The sequence below is a fragment of the Leptonychotes weddellii genome, chromosome X, assembly GCF_054177405.1.
Source record: "Leptonychotes weddellii isolate Sample4059 chromosome X, ASM5417740v2, whole genome shotgun sequence".
Classification (NCBI taxonomy): Eukaryota; Metazoa; Chordata; class Mammalia; order Carnivora; family Phocidae; genus Leptonychotes; species Leptonychotes weddellii.
This window is the reverse complement of record NC_138385.1, coordinates 10,691,783-10,709,926: the sequence shown is the minus strand read 5'-3', so window position 1 is coordinate 10,709,926 and position 18,144 is coordinate 10,691,783. Positions and strand designations below refer to the sequence as shown.

The following is an 18,144-nucleotide window of genomic DNA, read 5'->3' as shown; positions in this document are numbered from 1 at the left end:
AGATATCCCTGCGGTTTTTCATGACTGTAAAACTCAAAAAAAAAAACCCACTCCTGGGTTCAAACAATATAAATATTGCCATAAAATGCATTAACCCAAGAATTTTACTCTTTTTTTCTTTTGGCAGGTTTTCCCTCCATAGTCATCCTTCACTAAATACTCTTCAGTATGCCTGCACTTTGGCATTGTGTTACCTCCCACCCCCAAATTTTTAAATCAGCTGCTGCCTATGAGCTAACAGCTAGCCATGTACAGAATGCAATGAAGTAATGATGCAAATGAGTGTTGGGACTATGGGTAAATGAATGGAACAAGGAGGGATGGGGTCGTTAACAAAAATCCAAAAGTCAGGAAAAAATGAAAATCCACGAACTTGGTGATGCTCCAGAGAGGAAACCAGCAAGTGTTGACGCTAAACTGGCAGAAACATCAATACTTCCTGGCTCCCCCACTGGGTGCATCAAGTTACCAGCGGGCAGGCTGCTCTTCTGCTGCAAGTGACAAAAAGTGAATGCATTCAACAATATGAAAAAGGATGACCCATAATCCAGAAGCATGGCTGCATGCAGCAAAGAAAAGGGGTGGTGACTGCTGGGAGTCTCAGTCTCAACTCTGTTGATTAGCTTAACGACCATGGACAAGTCACTTCCCTCCACTGAAAAATACCAGTATTTGTAACATTACTGTTAGGAAAGGGTTAACCTAGCAGGCCTGAGACTGCTGTTCTTAAAAAAAGGCCTGCTTACAAAGCTCGAAAGCAGCTGGGGATTTGGATTTTGGGAAGGTTCCCACCACCCTAAATGGTTAAGAGTAGCCAGCTGTGCCTAAACTCTTGGTACAAACAATATGGTTTATGCTAAATCCTGTTTTCCTTCTGGGAGTCTGGAATTTTGGCACATACCAGGCAGAGGGGGTCTACATGACCAAGTCCCTGTAGAAACCCTGGGCACGGAGTCTCTAATGAGCTTCCTTGGTAGACAACATTTTATACAAGTTATCACAACTCGTTGCTGGAGGAATTAAGCACAACCCTTGTGACTCCAGTGGGAGAGGACCATTGGAAGCTGCACCTGGTTTCTTCTGGACTTGGCCCCATGTGCCCTTTCCCTCTGCTGACTTTGCTTTGTATCCTTTTGCTCTAATAAATCATAGCTGTGAGCACAACTATATGCTAAGTCCTGTGAGTTCTGCCAGTAAACCATGAAACCTGGGAGTGGTTTTGGGGACCTCTAACACAACTGGAATAGTGTGAAATAGTCTACCAAACATTTTCCCAACAACCTGATGAAGTATTATCAGATTCATTCTGTAGATGAGGAAAAGTAAAGACAGGTGAACAGAGAATGTACACAGAAAATAAATATTTCAATGTTTATGACATGGGTGCTCTTAAATTTTAGTGAATTTCAGAACCATATGGAGTGCTTGCTAAAAATGCAGTTTTTCAGGGACCTATCACCTGAGACTTGGATTCAGGAGACCTGAGTCCTAGGAATCTGTTTACAATAAGCAGCCCAGATGATTTTTTTTTTTTAAGATTTTATTTATTTTTTAGAGAGCGAGCGAGAGAGAAACAGCACGAGAGGGGCGAGGGTCAGAGGGAGAAGCAGGCTCCCCGCTGAGCCGGGAGCCCGATGTGGGACTCGATCCCAGGACCCTGGGATCATGACCTGAGCTGAAGGCAGACGCTTAACCATCTGAGCCACCCAGGCGCCCAGATGATTTTTTTTTTTAAGATTTTATTTACTTGACAGAGAGAGACACAGAGCGAGAGGGAACACAAGCAGGGGGAGTGGGAGAGGGAGAAGCAGGCTTCCCGCCGAGCAGAGAGCCCGATGTGGGGCTCGATCCCAGGACCCTGGGATCCTGACCTGAGCCGAAGGCAGACGCTTAACAACTGAGCCACCCAGGTGCTCCCAGATGATTCTTATGCAAGGAGTCCAAAGATGACATTTTGATCAACACACTGATGTCTATGAACCACAGTGCCCAATTTCCCAAGCTGGGCAGTAAATGGCAGAAACAGAATTTGCACCAACCCTTTTAACAAGGCTGAGTCTCTTTTCACAACAAAACTGCTTCCAAATCCCTTAAACTCTACAGTTCCTCTGGTCTGCTGCTTCCAAATCCCTTAAACTCTACAGTTCCTCTGGTCTGCTGTCTTCTTGCTAATGGAATCCACCCAACTAATGGCAATGAGGTACAAACAGGAAAGTATTTTACATTCCCAGCACCAAATACTAAGTGATATCCTGAATTAAAATAATGCACACTTACCAGGGAAAGCCAAAGACATACAGCTCTTGAAGAGTTAACACTGCAGCTTTGTTTTTCAGAAAAGACTTGATGTGCTGGTGGCAACAGAAAATATAAGCTAATGAACGGCATTTAACAAAAAGAATGTAAATTTGCTTATAATTTTAGAAGTTGAGGACAGTACATTAATTACAGCTTTTTATGTATGGCCAAGGAAGGGGGAGGTGCTAAAGATAATCTTTTGAATTAAGAAAACAGCCTCATGTAAACGCTAGTTTTTCTGATTACTTTTTAAGCAGGCATGAAATTACTTTTTTCTGATCATTTTCACCTGCGACCACAGATTCAGACTGTGTTAACAATTCAGTTCAAAACAATACCAAAAGTATTTATTGAGCATCTACTGTTTACTTGATGCTACACTAGCTGCAAGATCATTATCAAGAAGATGGTTTGATTTTTCCAGGAATACCTAGGCAAAGAAGAAGAGACTAGAAAAGTACAGCCACCATAATACTTTAACATATAATGAAGGAGGCTAAGAAAACAAATAGATGCTTGAACAGGATAGGCCTCACTAATCCTCCTACATTCTATTAAATATATATGGGGCAAAAAAATTGATGGCAATCTGTACTTCACAAACACAGATTAACCTCCCAAATTTGGATATCCATGGTCCAACATTATCTATAAGCCAGATAATCAAGAAGTCAGCCAAACCAGCAATCCATCCATACACTGCAGTCATCGAGGGGCTGTCTGCCAATGTGCTGGCATAGGGCAACCCACACCCATATCTGCAGTGCCGAATGCTCATTCATCATTAAACTGCAGTAGTGTTAACATATGCTGCAGTCATGCTAATGTTTGTTTTACAATCACCACTGATCCACCCTTGTACCAAGCCAAGAAGGTTAAGTGTGAAGTGAACAGAAATAAACTTGAAAACGGCACCTAGCTCACTTATGGAAGCCCAGAAACTCCCTCCACCCAATCAGAAAAGTTCTCTCAATCTCACAGTCCAGATGCAAAAGATTAATCCGTATAAAGCACTACAGATGTACAGGAAACTCCACCTCCTTGATGGAAAAAAAAACCCAGTTATTTTGTGTCCCATGCTTTCACCCTCTTTGGGGAGAACTGATCAACCATGTTAGACGAGCAATCAGCCTTGATGATTTTTTCCATAAACCAGTATATGAATTCACTCATGGGCTAGTTCTTTGCATATCATCCAGACACAGGGAAGTTAGTCATGGCTCTCCCAGGGGCCACTGGCCATCTTTTACCTCCCAGAACCCACTGCCCAGCCGGTGGTTAACTGGTAGAGTAGGTGAAGAAAACAAGCTCATTCGGAGAGCTGCATCAATATGAAAATGGCCAGTTTCACCTGCCCAAATCTCACCTCTGCTGAAAGTTCATTAAGAGCACGGGAAACTACCTGATTTGTAGGCACTCAATACTGCCCACTAATAAAGGGTTGAATTATGAGCCGTAGTCATGAACAGGAGCAAACGGTAAACCTATATAGAAGGTATTTAGAAGACTTTCAGAATTTTATGTTGCTTAATCAATAAAAAAAAAAAATCAGGAAAAAAGGAATTTGTTTTCAGGCTATTTAATATATAATTTAACAGCAAGTAAATAAATAGTATTTATTTCAAGTAATAGTGACTCAACCCTAAATAGGTTTCCCACCTTACACAGAATCAGACTAGCATCTATTTGCAAAAGAGCAGTTTGCCATGTATAGGTCACATTGAAGGGTCAAACGCAACAAATTCCTTTTTACCTGAAATCCAAACAACCAGGATATAACTGAGATTGTACACTCTTATTTCTGGTAGAAAAACAAATGATAAGTAAGCATACAACAGTAACTTCTTCATGAAAATCAAGTTTCACGGTACGTTATAGATGTGTTAGAGACAGCGTAGTCACCATGTCCTCTCTATTGCCATGCATGTAATGATAATTAAAGCTTCTGAAGACAGGGACTTTGACTTGCTCACCCATGTGTCCACAGGGCCTATCACAGTGCCCTACACATAGTAGGTGTTCAGTGAATATTTGTTGAATTAAATAACGCTCTGCAAGATCATAAAATAACATAACCATCTAATAAAGATTATACTATGGTCAGCACAGGGCAAGGTCTGGGCTAAGGGTGCACCACTATCCCCAAATTTCCACTTGTTCACCAGCCTGAAAGGTCTCCAAACCCTGTCCTTTTGGGCTTTTAATGGAGGCTTCGTTACAGAGGCACGACTGATTAACTCATTGGCCAATGGCAACAGAACTCAATCTTCAGGCCCTCTCCCCTCCCCAGAGGTCAGGGGGTGAGACTGAAAGTTCCAACCCTCTGATCACAAGGTTGGATTCCCCAGGCAACCAGCCCCCAACCGGAGGTGCTTTCCAAAAGTCGCCTCATTAACATAACAGACACCTTTACTGCTTTCGTCCCAGGGAATTCCAAGGATTTTAGGAGCTCTGTGCCAGAAACTGGGAGAGACCAAATATATATATACATACATACATATGTCTTCTTATAAATCACAGTATCACACCTAATTAACTAGAACTCATTCTTCATAAGAAGGAATTTACTACAAATATCACTGTCTGTAAGTAATAATTATTTATGTGAAACACATAAAAGCTGTTCATTCAAAAAATATTTATCGAACTCCTACTATGCACCTGGTACGTTGCTAACTGTTCCTGCCCCGAAGCTTTCAGGCTAGGGCAGCCTTTCTCAACTGAAATTCCTCATCTGCGGATGCATGCATAGGAGATAATTTATTATATGCAATGGATGCCCTAGGGCATGAGGGCTTAATTCTTAAAAAACTGATCTAGGGTGCCACACAAGTTAAAAGGAGATTACAGTAAGATAAAAAAGGTTGCTTTTAGTAAGGTCAAATTCAACTGTTAAACCTAGCCATGTATGGGTGAGTGGAGGGATGGGTGAAAAAGGTGAAGGGGAGGAAAAGTACACTAATCTTGATGAGCACTGAGTAATATGTGGAAGTGTTCAATCACTATATTGTACACCTGAAACTAATGTAAGACTGTACGTTAACTACCCTGGAATTAAAAAAAAAATAACCTAGCCAGGTATGAACTACCTGGTAGGAGCCAAGATGCACAGACTATTTGTAAGGCTTGTGTGAATGCAAAAATACTGCAATACACACATCTGAATTAATTTCTAAACATAATAAAATGAACTCATCAATATTTTCCAGGCTCAGCAATGTCAGGCCAAGGGTTTTAGTAAAGTGAAGCAGGGGGGGAAACAAAAGCTTAATTACCCTGATAATTGAAGGAAACCGAGAACCTTCTTGCTGCAAAAAAGAAAAAAAAAAACAAAACAGCAATTACCTGAATTATTTTATTAACTGCCTCCAATATTGCTTCACTGGACTGGCCTTGCCTTGGACTCAAAGTAATAAATTAGTTATCCATTTCACTAATTATTTTAAATATTTTTGGTCTGATTTTGAATTTTCATTCCACCTTATGCAGTCTAATTGCTTTCTAGTCCTGAGCCTCTTTGATTCGACATTTTCTGTGTGATATTACTATATGCTGCATGCTTCATGGAACCAAAGCAGTTTGAGAGCTTCTAGAATCAGAGACAAAATTTTTCCAATATTTCACTCACAATTTAAGCTTTCATTTATCAATGACATAGAAATTCATGCCTGTTTGATATCATTCTGACAAGCTAAATTGACGGCATCTACTTGGCCCAACTCCTCTGAATCTACTTTATCAAGGAATGTCTTCTTTTGAATCTTTAGCATGAAATAATGTCAAAAAGGTCTGGGGGCAGGGCACCTGGCTGGCTCAGTGGAGCACGCGATGACGCTTGATCTTGGAGTTGTGAGTTGGAGCCCCACATTGGGTGTGGAGCTTATGTAAAAATAACATCTTTAAAAAAGGGGAGGGGGTAACTCATTGTTTAGACTCTCATTAAGTCTTTAAACCCATGTGAAAATGCTCCTGCAATCATCAGGAATTTTATGAAGAGTAAAAGGATAATATAAAAGTCCCTGACCCCTAAGTCTCAACTAGTCCAAACTTCCAATTAGACATGCCTTTAAAGGAAATAAATTGTATAGACAAAGCTACTATTTTTTATTATATTTATGGAAAATGGAGATTTTGATTGGGAATAGGTGGTGCTTTTATTATACTCAGACACGCAACTCTTAAATCTTCTAAGACACCCCCTACATGCCTAAACCCTAAAATCCTACACCAAATCCACCAAATTTCTACCTCAAAACTGTCAAAAGGAAAGTCATAATTCATCAGAAAAAAAGTATTATTAATGGCAAGGAAGTCAAGGCCATATCTTTAAGAAATACAATGAAGTACTATTTCTTTTAGCTTGAAACTGGAGAACCTGAGGAGATGGCATTTTTAAGACGATTCAGCAAACACTACTGAGCCACAGAAGATGATGCTACTCCCAAAAAATATTTACTTCCCACCTCAGGTTTAAAATGTAAAGCCCTATGGCAACATGTATCTAGTTTTCAGTGACCAACAACTACAATCAACACCACTGTAATTTCTGTCATGTTCAAAGTCTATTTGAGATACATATAGGTACACACAGAAAACCACTTAATTTTGAAAGGAATTCACAGCCCTACTTCTGAAATACAAAAGCCATCATAAGACAGCACCCAACTTGGACTATATCTACATTGCCGTGCAAGTCTCAAAGTCCAACCTAAATCTCAAACTGTAGCCTTCTAGTGATTTAAATAGGAGTGCTCTTCAAATAATCTCTACCAGGCAAAAGATGAGGACAGCAGACGTACTGATCTAGGGGAGATAAAATTTGCCCCCCTCCCATTTTCCAAGTCATCTTTAGCAATGAGTATTCAAGAACATATTTCACATTCAGTCCAATGGTTTGCAGATTAATTCCTTGCCCGAGGCCTCCGGCTCAGATACAACTCCTGAGAACCTTACAGCTTACTGCACTGGTACAAATTCCCAAGACTTACCATAGTCATGGTTGCGCAGGAAAACGTGAGCAGTCGGGTATTTCAGGCGAACAATGAGGTCAAAGCTCATTTCAGTGTGAGCGTAAGTGATTCTCTGCAGAGATCTTGGTCGGGGATGCAAAGTACTAGCCTCAAACCTGCAGGCTGGCACCTCAACCACTGCTGCAAATTCTACTGCGTGCCCTAGCTTCCTGGGCCAGCACTGCTTAATTACCAGACCCTGATACAATGCAGATCATTCTTAGCAAAAGAAAATCAAAGGCGGCTTTTAGACCAATAGTTGGGTTGTATGGTTTCAAATGTTCAAACCCTTAAAAAAAAATCGGGGATGTCAGCATCTCAATTTTAAGATAATGAATTCATTATGAACCAGAGTCTAGTTGTTTTCGCCTATTCAAGTGCCCTGTGAAAAGATTATCCTTCTCCAATTATTACAGTTCGCTCTGTCACCTTTCCCTTTTTGTCAGCCCCAACAACACTCCCAGATCACAAGAATCTAATGTGAAAAACAACTATGAAGTACAATGCTTTTGTACCTTCTCAGGCTAAATGTGAGAAACCAATTTTCATCCCTTGCTTTGGCAAAGCATCCAGTACAAGCCAATTCCTATAGATTTCAAGATGCTTGATATGTACAACCTCTTTTGCTCTGTGCCACAGGTAATCTCCAATTGCATAAGACAGGTTTCTGGGTGAGGTAAACATTTAGAAAAACATTAACATAGCACTACTGTGATAATATCCTCAAAAGGGATGTACAATTATTTCTTTTAGCCAGGGTTCATTCGTGAAAGTTTCAACTGCAGAAAAAAATGAGAGCAAATTCATCCGACGCCTGAAAAAAATGTTAGCAATGCTTTGATAAGGAATAAGCACATGAAAAGGGCCAAATCGACAAGTTCTCAAACATATATTTTAATGGGGGTGGGTGGGAGCGCACAGCACTGAACCATTTTTCTGAACGACTGAAAAAAATCAAAATTTACAGATGAGCCCTTTCCTTCACATCATTGGCAGAAATAAAATCCTATTCCCGCCACCTCATCTTGCAATTAAGGAAGTTGCTACAAATAGCAGCACAGAAGTAAATGGTCCCGGCTTTGCTCCATTCTTAATGTACTCTCTAGGAGTAAACAGGTTACTCAAAAAAGTCAGTAGCCAGAAATCGCTTTTCTCGAATGCCAAACTCCCACGGAAATACAGTTCCCTTTTCTGGGGATTTGCAAGGGGTAAACGTGGACGGAGGAATTCAGCCGGAGCCTGCCTTTTCTCACGGGCTCGAAGTACGGGGCGTTCAGGGCTCGGTGAGGTTTCAGACGCCGCCGTGCAGCCTCCTCGCGTCTCCACATCCACCCAGCCCACCCTGACAATCGCCTTCGCTTTTATTATACCCTAAAGGTGAGCTTCTTAGGCTGGGTCTCCAAAGTTTGCTCAGCCTCTGGTCAGCAGACCCCCTCCCGGCCGATCCCCGGGCAAGGCTGAGTCCTGCCCTCGCCTCCAGCTCCCTCACTCCCCAGGTCTTTTTTTTGGGACACAGTGACAGGTCTAGGTTTACCTCCATGTGCTCGTGGCAGAGGAAACAAAAGAAAGCAACCTCCCTGATAATAAAACGCCATCTTCGACTAACTGGCAAACCGAGGGGCCCCTGGACCGGTCCCCCCACGAATCCCACCACCATCCAGCCGGAGGGCGGCCCCCGGTCGGAGACAGAGTTTGCAAAACCCCGGGAAGCTCTGGTTAAATTGTCCGGGGGGAGGGGGACTCTGGGAGCCTTACCTGCCTCCCCACCCCGGCCGCCCGGGCAACGTGGTTCAGTTAAAATCTAAAAGAGGGTGGTGGTGGTGGCTCCCACCGATGCAATTATCCCCTTAGAAAATTGCTCCGAAGGACCCAGCGAACGGCTGGCGAGCAAGCAAACCGCACGCGTGGAGCCGCAGCGAGTGTACTTACAAAACGATTAAAGCTCCGGCGGAACATCGCGACGAAGGCTGCCGGGCGCCGAGCTGGGCTCTACTGAGCTGTCTGGGAAGGTGCCGTCCACAAAACACACTGCGGCGTGGGCCGGCGGCGTGAAGAGGGAGGCGAGGCGGGCGGCCCCGCCACCGCCTGCCCTCCTAGGCTCTCCGCGCTTCCCCCGCCCCCCAGCCGCCCGCGCCCTCGCGCCCTGGCGCCCGCGCCCCCCCCCGCCCCGCTCCCGCCCCACTCACAGCCCGCCCCCGGCCCGCCCGTCTCGGGGGCGGCGGCCCCGCCGCTCCCCCTGGTCTGGCCCCAGTACCGCCGCCCCGCCGCAGCCTGCTGAGAAGGCGAGCCTGGCGCGCGGGGGAGGGATGGCGGAGGAGCACTAGGCTCCTCCCGCGGGGAGGGGGGCGCCCCAATCTCTCCGCCTGCGCCGGGCTCGGCACCCCGCTGTCTGCACTCCTCCCCGGCACAGCGCCACCGCCCGCCCTCCCTCCCCGCCGGCCTCGGCAGCTAGCACGCGTGCTTCCGCCCCACTTGGGGCACGGGGGACCCTCCCGGGGCACCCCGCGCCTCACCTCGCCTCAGCACCACACTACTCCCCTGCCCCGGCCCTAACTCGTCCGCGGCACCGTTTCGCTCGCAGCCCTTTCTCGGTCCGCGGCAGCCGCTCTGCCCCGCGCTTTCGTCCCGCACCCGGGCTGGGGAACCACTGTGCAGTCCGCCGGCCCGCCCCGAGCACGCGAGGCAGCCGGGCTCCCCGCTACGCGGCGGGGAGGAGCCGGGCTCTCAGCGAGGAGTGGGGACAGGCAGGACACTGTGGAGACCCCAGCGGGGGCGGAGCGGGGGGATTAGTTATGAAAGCCGCCCCCTCCTCATCTGCAAAGGCGCGGGTCTCCCCACCACCCTCGCTTCGCTCCCACCTACGCAGCTTTCCCTCCTCCAGTTCTTTCTCCCGTCCTGCCTCCCCGCCTAAGCCGTCTTACTTCCACTTTCTCTATGAGGTTGTAAACTCAGGCTTTGTGTCGCTGCCGCTGCGCAGCGGGGCGGGATTTCCCTCCCACCCCCCCCACCCCAAGCCCCTCCCCCTGGCCCCCTCCTCCGCGCATCTCCCAGAGCATCCTGGGAGTTGTAGTCCAACCGTGCCCCCGTTCCGCCTCGTACTGCGGGCTGGGAGCTCCCCCATTCGCCCGGACGGGGTTTGCCCAAAGGGTTGAAGGAGGAAGCGGCTGAGACCGCTGCGCCGAACCGCGGTTCTCGGCTCCGGCTGGATGTGGTGGCCGGGAGTGCTCCGTAGATTCCCGCGGTGAGAAATGTGAGGAGGATAAATGAGGCAAAGCCCTGAATGCTGGGAGCCTTGCCTAGGACTCAAAATTTATGCTCCAGGAAACCCTCTACCCTCTCGGCTCCTAGTTTGGAACTGGAATTTGTGAAACTTCAAAAATTAAATATAAAACCTGAATCTCGAATTGCCACGAGACCGGGCATCCCAACCCCCACCTCAGCCGGTTTGCACCGCCCTGTTGGCTTGCCCCGAGGCTGCTGGAGAAGAACTTTCAGATTCCTCTATAAAAGTAAAGATGAAATAAGTAGAGAGTTGAGAAACATTTACACGAGCCTCCTGCCGCGCCACATTCTCCTGCCAGTTTCGAGCTGGGTTCAGGGTCAAGCTACACCACAGGCCTCCCCTCAGGTCGTGAAGGGCCTTTGCTGCTGGGCACAGGCGCTTCTTTTCCTCTCTGGGGTTTAGATTTATTTCAACAAATCTTTACGGGGCATTTTCTTTGTACCAGGCACTGTGCGAGGGGCTGGACACGGTGACTACTTAAAAGACCTCCCCAACAGGGTGGTTGCAATCTAATGGGGGGTGGGGGGGATAGCGACAGGCAAAAACCACGTTTGAAAGTAATGACTGCTAGAGTAGAGACTCCCAAGTCCTGAGGGAAATTCAGCAGAGCGATACTGCATCCCAAAAGGGGCTGGGGAAGCTTTCCTGAAGGCTCTGGAGATTGAACTGGACCTTGCAACGTGGGAAGGTTGTAGAGGGTGTGACCGAAGGAGCCCAGTGGGCAAAGTCCAGGCCGAGGGAGAGGTCGGTGAGAGGTCGGTGAGAAGGCGCAGTGCAAGCTAAGAAAAAGAACACATCGTCTTGGCAGACGCCCGGGATGTGTGGGTGGGGCGGCCCAAATGAACGTTAAAACCCAACAGGATCTTCAGAAACACCCTCTGAAGTTCGAACTTGATTCTGTGAGCAATGAGTAGCCCATCCCCAATGAAGTGCCAATGCAGGAGACTTAAGGTACGTTCCCAAATAGTCTTAATTGCCAAGAAGTAATACGATTGGAAACATTCGCAATTCTTTCCCTATTACGGTTCCTTCTGTTTGTTCACACTCGAGGCTATATCTAATGATTTTTAAGATTTATGTTAGATGTATATTAATCAGATATTAGGATATTTATTTTATTGGCAAAATGGATCTAAGGTTTTGTTCTGTACTATTTCAAAGATTTATTTTCGAATAGAGTTTATTTTCTGGCTTTACTTTATTGAACACAGCAACTAATATAATTTAATTCACTACTTATTTGTTGAACACCTACTATGTGGCAGGCACTTTTCTAGATACTGAAATTTGGAGGTGGAAGCAGTGATTATCATTTGTTCTAGGAATAAGTATAGAATTCTTATCAATAAAATACATCCTTATCAATAAAATAGGTAATGGAAAATGAATTTAGATGTTGGAGATGCAAGTACTTACTAGTAAATAATAAGTAATATCTTTCCATATACAATTTTGTTAAACAAAAGGAAAAAATGTACTTACAGATCCAAACAGATCAACTTCTAAAAAAAATTTTTTTTTCTTTTTTTAAGTAATCTCTACACCCAATGTTGGGGGGGTTCAAACTCACGACCGGGAGATCAAGAGTCACAAGCTCCACCGGCTGAGCCAGCCAGGTGTCTCTCAAACTGATCAACTTTTAAAAAAACTAGAGAATTAGGGGCACCTGGCTGGCTTAGCCCATAGAGCAAGTGACTCTTGATCTCCGGGGCATGAATTTGGAACGCCCCCCAACACTGGGTGTAGAGAATACTTAAAAAAAGAAAAAAATTTAAAAATTAAAAATTAAAGAACTAGAAATTATTTTGCAGTATTCTCTCACACACCATTGTGTATTATGTCACATGCCATTGCTATGTAGTCCAGCTTAAAAGCAAGGCATTTTGATCCCCCAAGATATAGCAATATTGCTCGTCTAATTTTCATTTGTTATTGTAATTCTGCTATCTCTATGTCCTAATTATTTCATCACAACACCCATACTCATGGGTCCAGACTAATTTGCTTGACTATAAAAATGCAATACACAAATCAAAATATGCTCAGCAAAACACGAAATTTATGCAAGGTAATTTTTTCCCATATCCAAACCCAACTTGAAATTAGTTACTCTCATAAGCACCCTTTAGAATTACTTTCCTTTGTGAGCTTCTTTAAGACCAAAAGAAATTATTTTTCTTCTTTTCAGTACCTCTTCACAGTTTCCAAAGAAAACCTAGGTGTTGTAGAAAGCTGTTGTCGATGACTATGAAAAGCAAGCCCATCAGCCAGCATTTTTCATTTGGCCAACTGCATAAACAGAACTGCAAAAACTAACTTCCTCCTGACTAAACTGTCAGAACCCGTGGTATACACCAACTCTTGTGGTGTATCAGCTGACTTCAGCAGAAGCCCCAGTCTCCTGCAGGCAGGAATTCTGAGGAAGCAGTCTTCTGTCCTTATTACTATCGTGACTACATATAATGCTTACTGTCAGAAAAAGGGAAAGAGTTCTTCCTCCACCATTTCAATTCTGCTGCCCATTTCTATGCAAGCCCCTCAGAAGCCCTTCTCTATTGCTTCCCTTACTCTTTCCCACCTTCTACCTCAGCCCCTCAGAATTCTCACCATGGCAAATGGGCAGAACAACCACTAGGGCACAGGATGGCAGTCCACACGTGGGAAGGAGGGGAGCAAACTGCTTCTGGGATCAGTCAGTTGATCAGCAATTCAGGATCCCATCAGGAAGGGAATGGTGAGAAGGAGACACTTTTTCCATCTAATACTAAAAAAAGAAAAAAAATTGAAGCTGTTATATCAGCATCTAAATCACTGCCATCAGCAAGTTAAAGAAATTTAACTGTCTGCTGAGCTTTCAAACATACTTCATAAGACTACCTTTTGCCCATTTGAAATTTCTTTCTCCCTTCCAAGTCTGGCCCTAACACTTACTTAAAACTGATTTTATCCATATCTTCCTAATTATTGGCTCTCTCCAATTCATTCTGCACACTGCAACCCCAGAAATCTTTGGAAGACAGATCAAATCACTCCCCTACTTAATGACTTTTCAGCAGCTTCTCATCACTCTTAGGATAAGTCCCGAATCTTGCCTTAACATCACCTACTAGGCCCTGAATTCTCTGGCCCCTGCCTTCCTCTCTAGCATAAAGGTGGGCCTACTCTCCCTCTTAGTCACCAAGCTCCACCCCACTGGCCACCTTTCATCCCTTGAGTTCCCAAAGTTTCTTTTCCCCTGACAGCTTTTGCACATACAACCATCTCCACTGGAATGCTTTCATGGACTTTGCCATTCATCCTTCAGATCTCAGTTTAAATGTCCCTTTGTCAGATAAGATCAGGGCTCCCTGTTGTAGTGCTCCAAATAGCCCATATTAATTACATCGAGGGCACTGACAAATGAGGTTAGTAATCATGGAGAACAGCAGAAGTCTAAAGGGACTGTGGATGATCTAATGTTGTTTTGCTTTTCAAAATGGAGAAGTAGGTATATTCTAGTAATCATGATACCAAAGGCACGCAAGTTAGAACTCTGACTATTAAAAGGATACCAAAGGCATGCAAGCTAGAACTCTGACTGTTAAAAGGATGGGGTATTTTAGTACAGTGGAAGAGAAGAGGCAATCTCTAGGAATCACAATGAATTCACTGAGATATAGTTTGGCCTTTAAGATTCTGAGAAAATGATTTCTAATTCAGAATTCTACATCGTCTCAAGCTACATGGGGAAGATAGACAGAGACTAGAGACAGAGAAGATGGTATGGCATAAGAAGAGTAAATCTTTATCTTCCATAATGAGTCATTAAGTCAAAATATATCAGTATAGTTATATTATTTAGAAATAAGGAGGTAAACATCAGAAGAAACAGCTAAAATAATGAAAAGTACTTGCTTCTAGATGCATAGATTGAGAATGGAAAAGAATGGGATAAGAGACTTTTCTGTTTTCTCTTTATAAGTCTTATAACTAACTTTTAAACTATGAGCATACACTATTTTCATAAAAATAAAAATAAGTTTGAAAATACAAATAGCATTTGGACACGTAGACAGGAAGTAGGAGAACATTCTAACCAAGATAAATGGCAAAGATGTGGAGGTGAAAATATTCCAGTAAATGGTAAGTAGACCTGCCTACAGGAGCAATGGGTCCATGTTGAGGAGTAGTAAATGATATAAAGTTTATTTTATTATTTATTTATTTTTTAAAGATTTTATTTATTTATTTGACAGAGAGAGACAACAGCGAGAGAGGGAACACAAGCAGGAGGAGGGGCAGAGGGAGAAGCAGGCTTCCCGCAGAGCAGGGAGCCCGATGCGGGGCTCCATCTCAGGACCCTGGGATCATGACCTGAGCCGAAGGCAGACGCTTAACGACTGAGCCACCCAGGTGCCCCAAATGATATAAAATTTAAACCTCCCTTCTCAGGAAGCAACTAAAATATACATTCCATCATATGAGAGAGTAAACCAAGAAAGAAGAATTCATGAGATCCAGAAAATGGGATGAACATAAAAGAGAGGTGAAGGAAATTCCTGGTATGATAATGAAAGAAAGTTTGAGGTAGACAGCTGTGTGGCACACCTAGGGAGCAGCCAGGCTAGTGGAGAGTGGGAAGATGGAGGGATACAGGAGGGATGTCTCTAGAGAAAAAAATTTTTGAAAATTAACTGATAGATTACCTGATGTGTTTGACCATGTGAAGAATAGTATTCAGAAAGGTTTTACAGTTGAATGGGAAATTAGTGAAGAATTAGTGATTGATACATAGAAAATAAAGCCAACTAGGAAAAACCAAGGCTTGTAACTCCAGGAAAAACTGAAAGTTGCACAAAAAAGTAAATGAGGCATGATAAAATGCTACTTGGCGGGGCGCCTGGGTGGCTCAGTCGTTGGGCGTCTGCCTTCGGCTCAGGTCATGATCCCAGCGTCCTGGGATCAAGCCCCACATCGGGCTCTCTGCTCGGCGGGAAGCCTGCTTCTCCCTCTCCCATTCCCCCTGCTTTTGTTCCCTCTCTCGCTGTGTCTCTCTCTGTCAAATAAACAAATAAATTCTTAAAAAAAAAAATGCTACTTGGCTTCAAAGTGAAAGACATTTACATAGCCATAACAATGAAAACACTATCTTACTGATTTACCAAATTGCAAATCTTTTGTAGGATGAAGGGAACACAAGTTGGAAAGGGTGATGTTGTAAGAGGTCTAAATCTGTATCTTCCATAATAAGACAGTCAGTACTATCTAAAACTTGAAAGAGCAAGAAACATCAGTATAAGTATATTATATAGAAATATATAAGTAAATACTAGAAGAAATAGCTAAAATTATTCAAAGTAGTTCCTTTAGTAGTATAGATCAGAAATTGGGAGAGATGGAATAGGGTTTGCTTTTTTTCTTTATAAGTCTTATTAATCTATTTAACTTTATGAATATGCATCACTTTCAAAAATAAAAATTAATAAAAAGAGTAAATTGCATTTTGAAAGGGCAGAAAGGAAAGAGAGCATTCTAGCCAAGAGAAACAGCAAAGATATGAAGTAGTAAGTAGACATCCCTAGCAGAGTGTGGGTTCACAATGCAGAGCAGTGAAAGATAATTATAATAGCTATCATTTATTGAGTACTTGCTATGTGTTAGGTACTGTGCTAAGCACTTTATATTACATTATCTCATTTATTCTCACTAACCCCATATGGTACCACTATTATCCTCATTTTATAGATGAAGAAATGGAGAAGTTAGGGAACTTGCCCGAAGTCACAGCTAGAAAATAGTAGAGCAAAGAGTCAAAAAGATCTACTAGACAGCAAATCCATACCCTTAAACACCATATTTTGAAGGCATAATTAACAACATTTGATCACTGATTTAATTTATGGGACAAAGGAAAGAGGTGAATTCAAAATGACTCTAAGGAATTAAGGCTCTGTGAGCGGGAGAATGATGTTTATTCATTTTAACAATTGACTACATCCAAGCAGCATGACGAAGCTATAGCAATGAATGCGAGCGATGTGATCCCTGTCTCATAGAGCTTGCCATCAGTCATACATAGGAGAATCATTTGTGGGAATATCAGGGGAGAAAATTGTGAGTTCAGTTTTAACTATGTTGAAGTAGCAATAGAATGCTTGAAAATGTCCAGTATGCATGGAAAATGTGGTATAAGATGCTCTAAACCTCAGAAATCTATCCCTGGTCAAGGGAAATCAGGACTAAGAAAAGCTATTTCATTTAATGCTTCAGAAACCATGCATGAGCTTTAAGAGTGCACTTTCAATGGTAGTCGGGCCAGAAGCCAGATTGTAGCTTATAGGTATAAACCATTCATTCTCAAAGCTTGATGGTTTAAGAAGGAAAAAAGATTGTACAATAACTAGGAGGGCCATAAGGATAAGCAACTTTTTTTTTTTTTCCCCAAATGAAAGGAGACCTATATATGTGTAAAAGCAGAGAGGAAAGGATTCTGTAGAAAGGAGAAGCTAAAGATTTCAGAAAGAGAAGATAATTGAGGAAGCAGGGTGTGAAATGAGGTAAGGGCATGTGGCTCAGGTTTGAGGGGTAAGGAGGGACACTTTTTCCTCTAAGATAGTAAAGAAGGCTGACAGGGGAGAGAGCGAATCAAATGGTCTTAGATTAAGAGGATGCACGGGAGTGAGCATCTATTTTTGAGCAGAACTTAGTTTTTGTGAGAAAGGTCAATTGGGGAAGGAGGTGTAACCTCATAAGGAACCAAAGAATAAAATTTGAAGTTCAGATCTGAAAATTAACAAGCCCTTTGGGTACTCAACAGTCCTATTTCACCACTTTCTACTGTTTAAAATAATTGCAGATTGCACCATCCATCAGTCTTCCTGATCACTTAATTCAAATTTTATCTCACCCAGGCTAACATGTAGGTACTAAGACTCAGGCAGGATGCCATCAAAATCCATTAAAAATGGCTCTCTTCCCAGCAGTGATAGTGATGTAAACTCCCCTTAACAATCAAATCCAACCTTGAATTAATTAATATCTCTGTTGGTGTCTGTTTTTTTTTTTTTTTGTTGGTGTCTGTTTTAAGTCATATAGTTCTTACTGGCTCACTTTCTAGCATTTTTAATTTCATTTGGCACTCTTCAGCAAGTATTTAGTCTGTCCTACTTGAAGAAGTATTTGCCATTTTGGTTTCACTTATTTCTTGTCACAGGATGTAACTATAATACACTCACATGCACAAAACACATAACAAACATAAGAGCTTCTCGAGGGCAGGGCCATGCCTTATTTATCTGTATCCCTATTTCCAGGGAAGAGCATGACGTGTTGTTGAAGTTCAAGAAATGCTGACAAAGGAATGAATGATAATCTGTGTGCTGTTCTGGGGAGAGCCCTAAACTGAGATCCAGGAGATGTCAATTCTGGCTGTTACCTAGAGCTTCCCTTGGACCAATCACATACATTCTCTATACCTTATTTTCTCCATGGGAAGATGAGGGGATTGAATGATTTATTAAATTACTTCTGACTTACGAATTTTACATACCATTTTTAAGATGATAAAATTTCAGT

General features: G+C 43.2%; 1 protein-coding gene and 1 long non-coding RNA gene across 11 annotated transcripts in view; one reads left to right on the top strand and one right to left on the bottom strand.

The window, feature by feature from the left end:
- ATP11C (ATPase phospholipid transporting 11C (ATP11C blood group)) overlaps window positions 1–10,247 on the bottom strand; it is a 172,948-nt gene extending 162,701 nt beyond the window's left edge. For 8 of the 9 annotated variants that reach the window (XM_081808173.1, XM_081808171.1, XM_081808170.1 and 5 more), the window contains exon 1: window positions 9,237–9,441. In XM_081808173.1, the coding sequence (XP_081664299.1) occupies window positions 9,237–9,263 (27 nt within the window). In that variant the 5' untranslated portion in view covers window positions 9,264–9,441. Of the gene's footprint in view, window positions 1–9,236; window positions 9,442–10,228 lie in introns of those variants that run through there. The other variant, XM_081808177.1, reaches the window with a different exon arrangement.
- Window positions 9,574–18,144, top strand: part of LOC145717771 (uncharacterized) — a 384,058-nt gene continuing 375,487 nt past the window's right edge. For both annotated transcript variants that reach the window (XR_014141176.1, XR_014141175.1), the window contains exon 1: window positions 9,574–11,541. This is a non-coding gene — a long non-coding RNA (uncharacterized LOC145717771). The remainder of the gene's footprint in view (window positions 11,542–18,144) is intronic.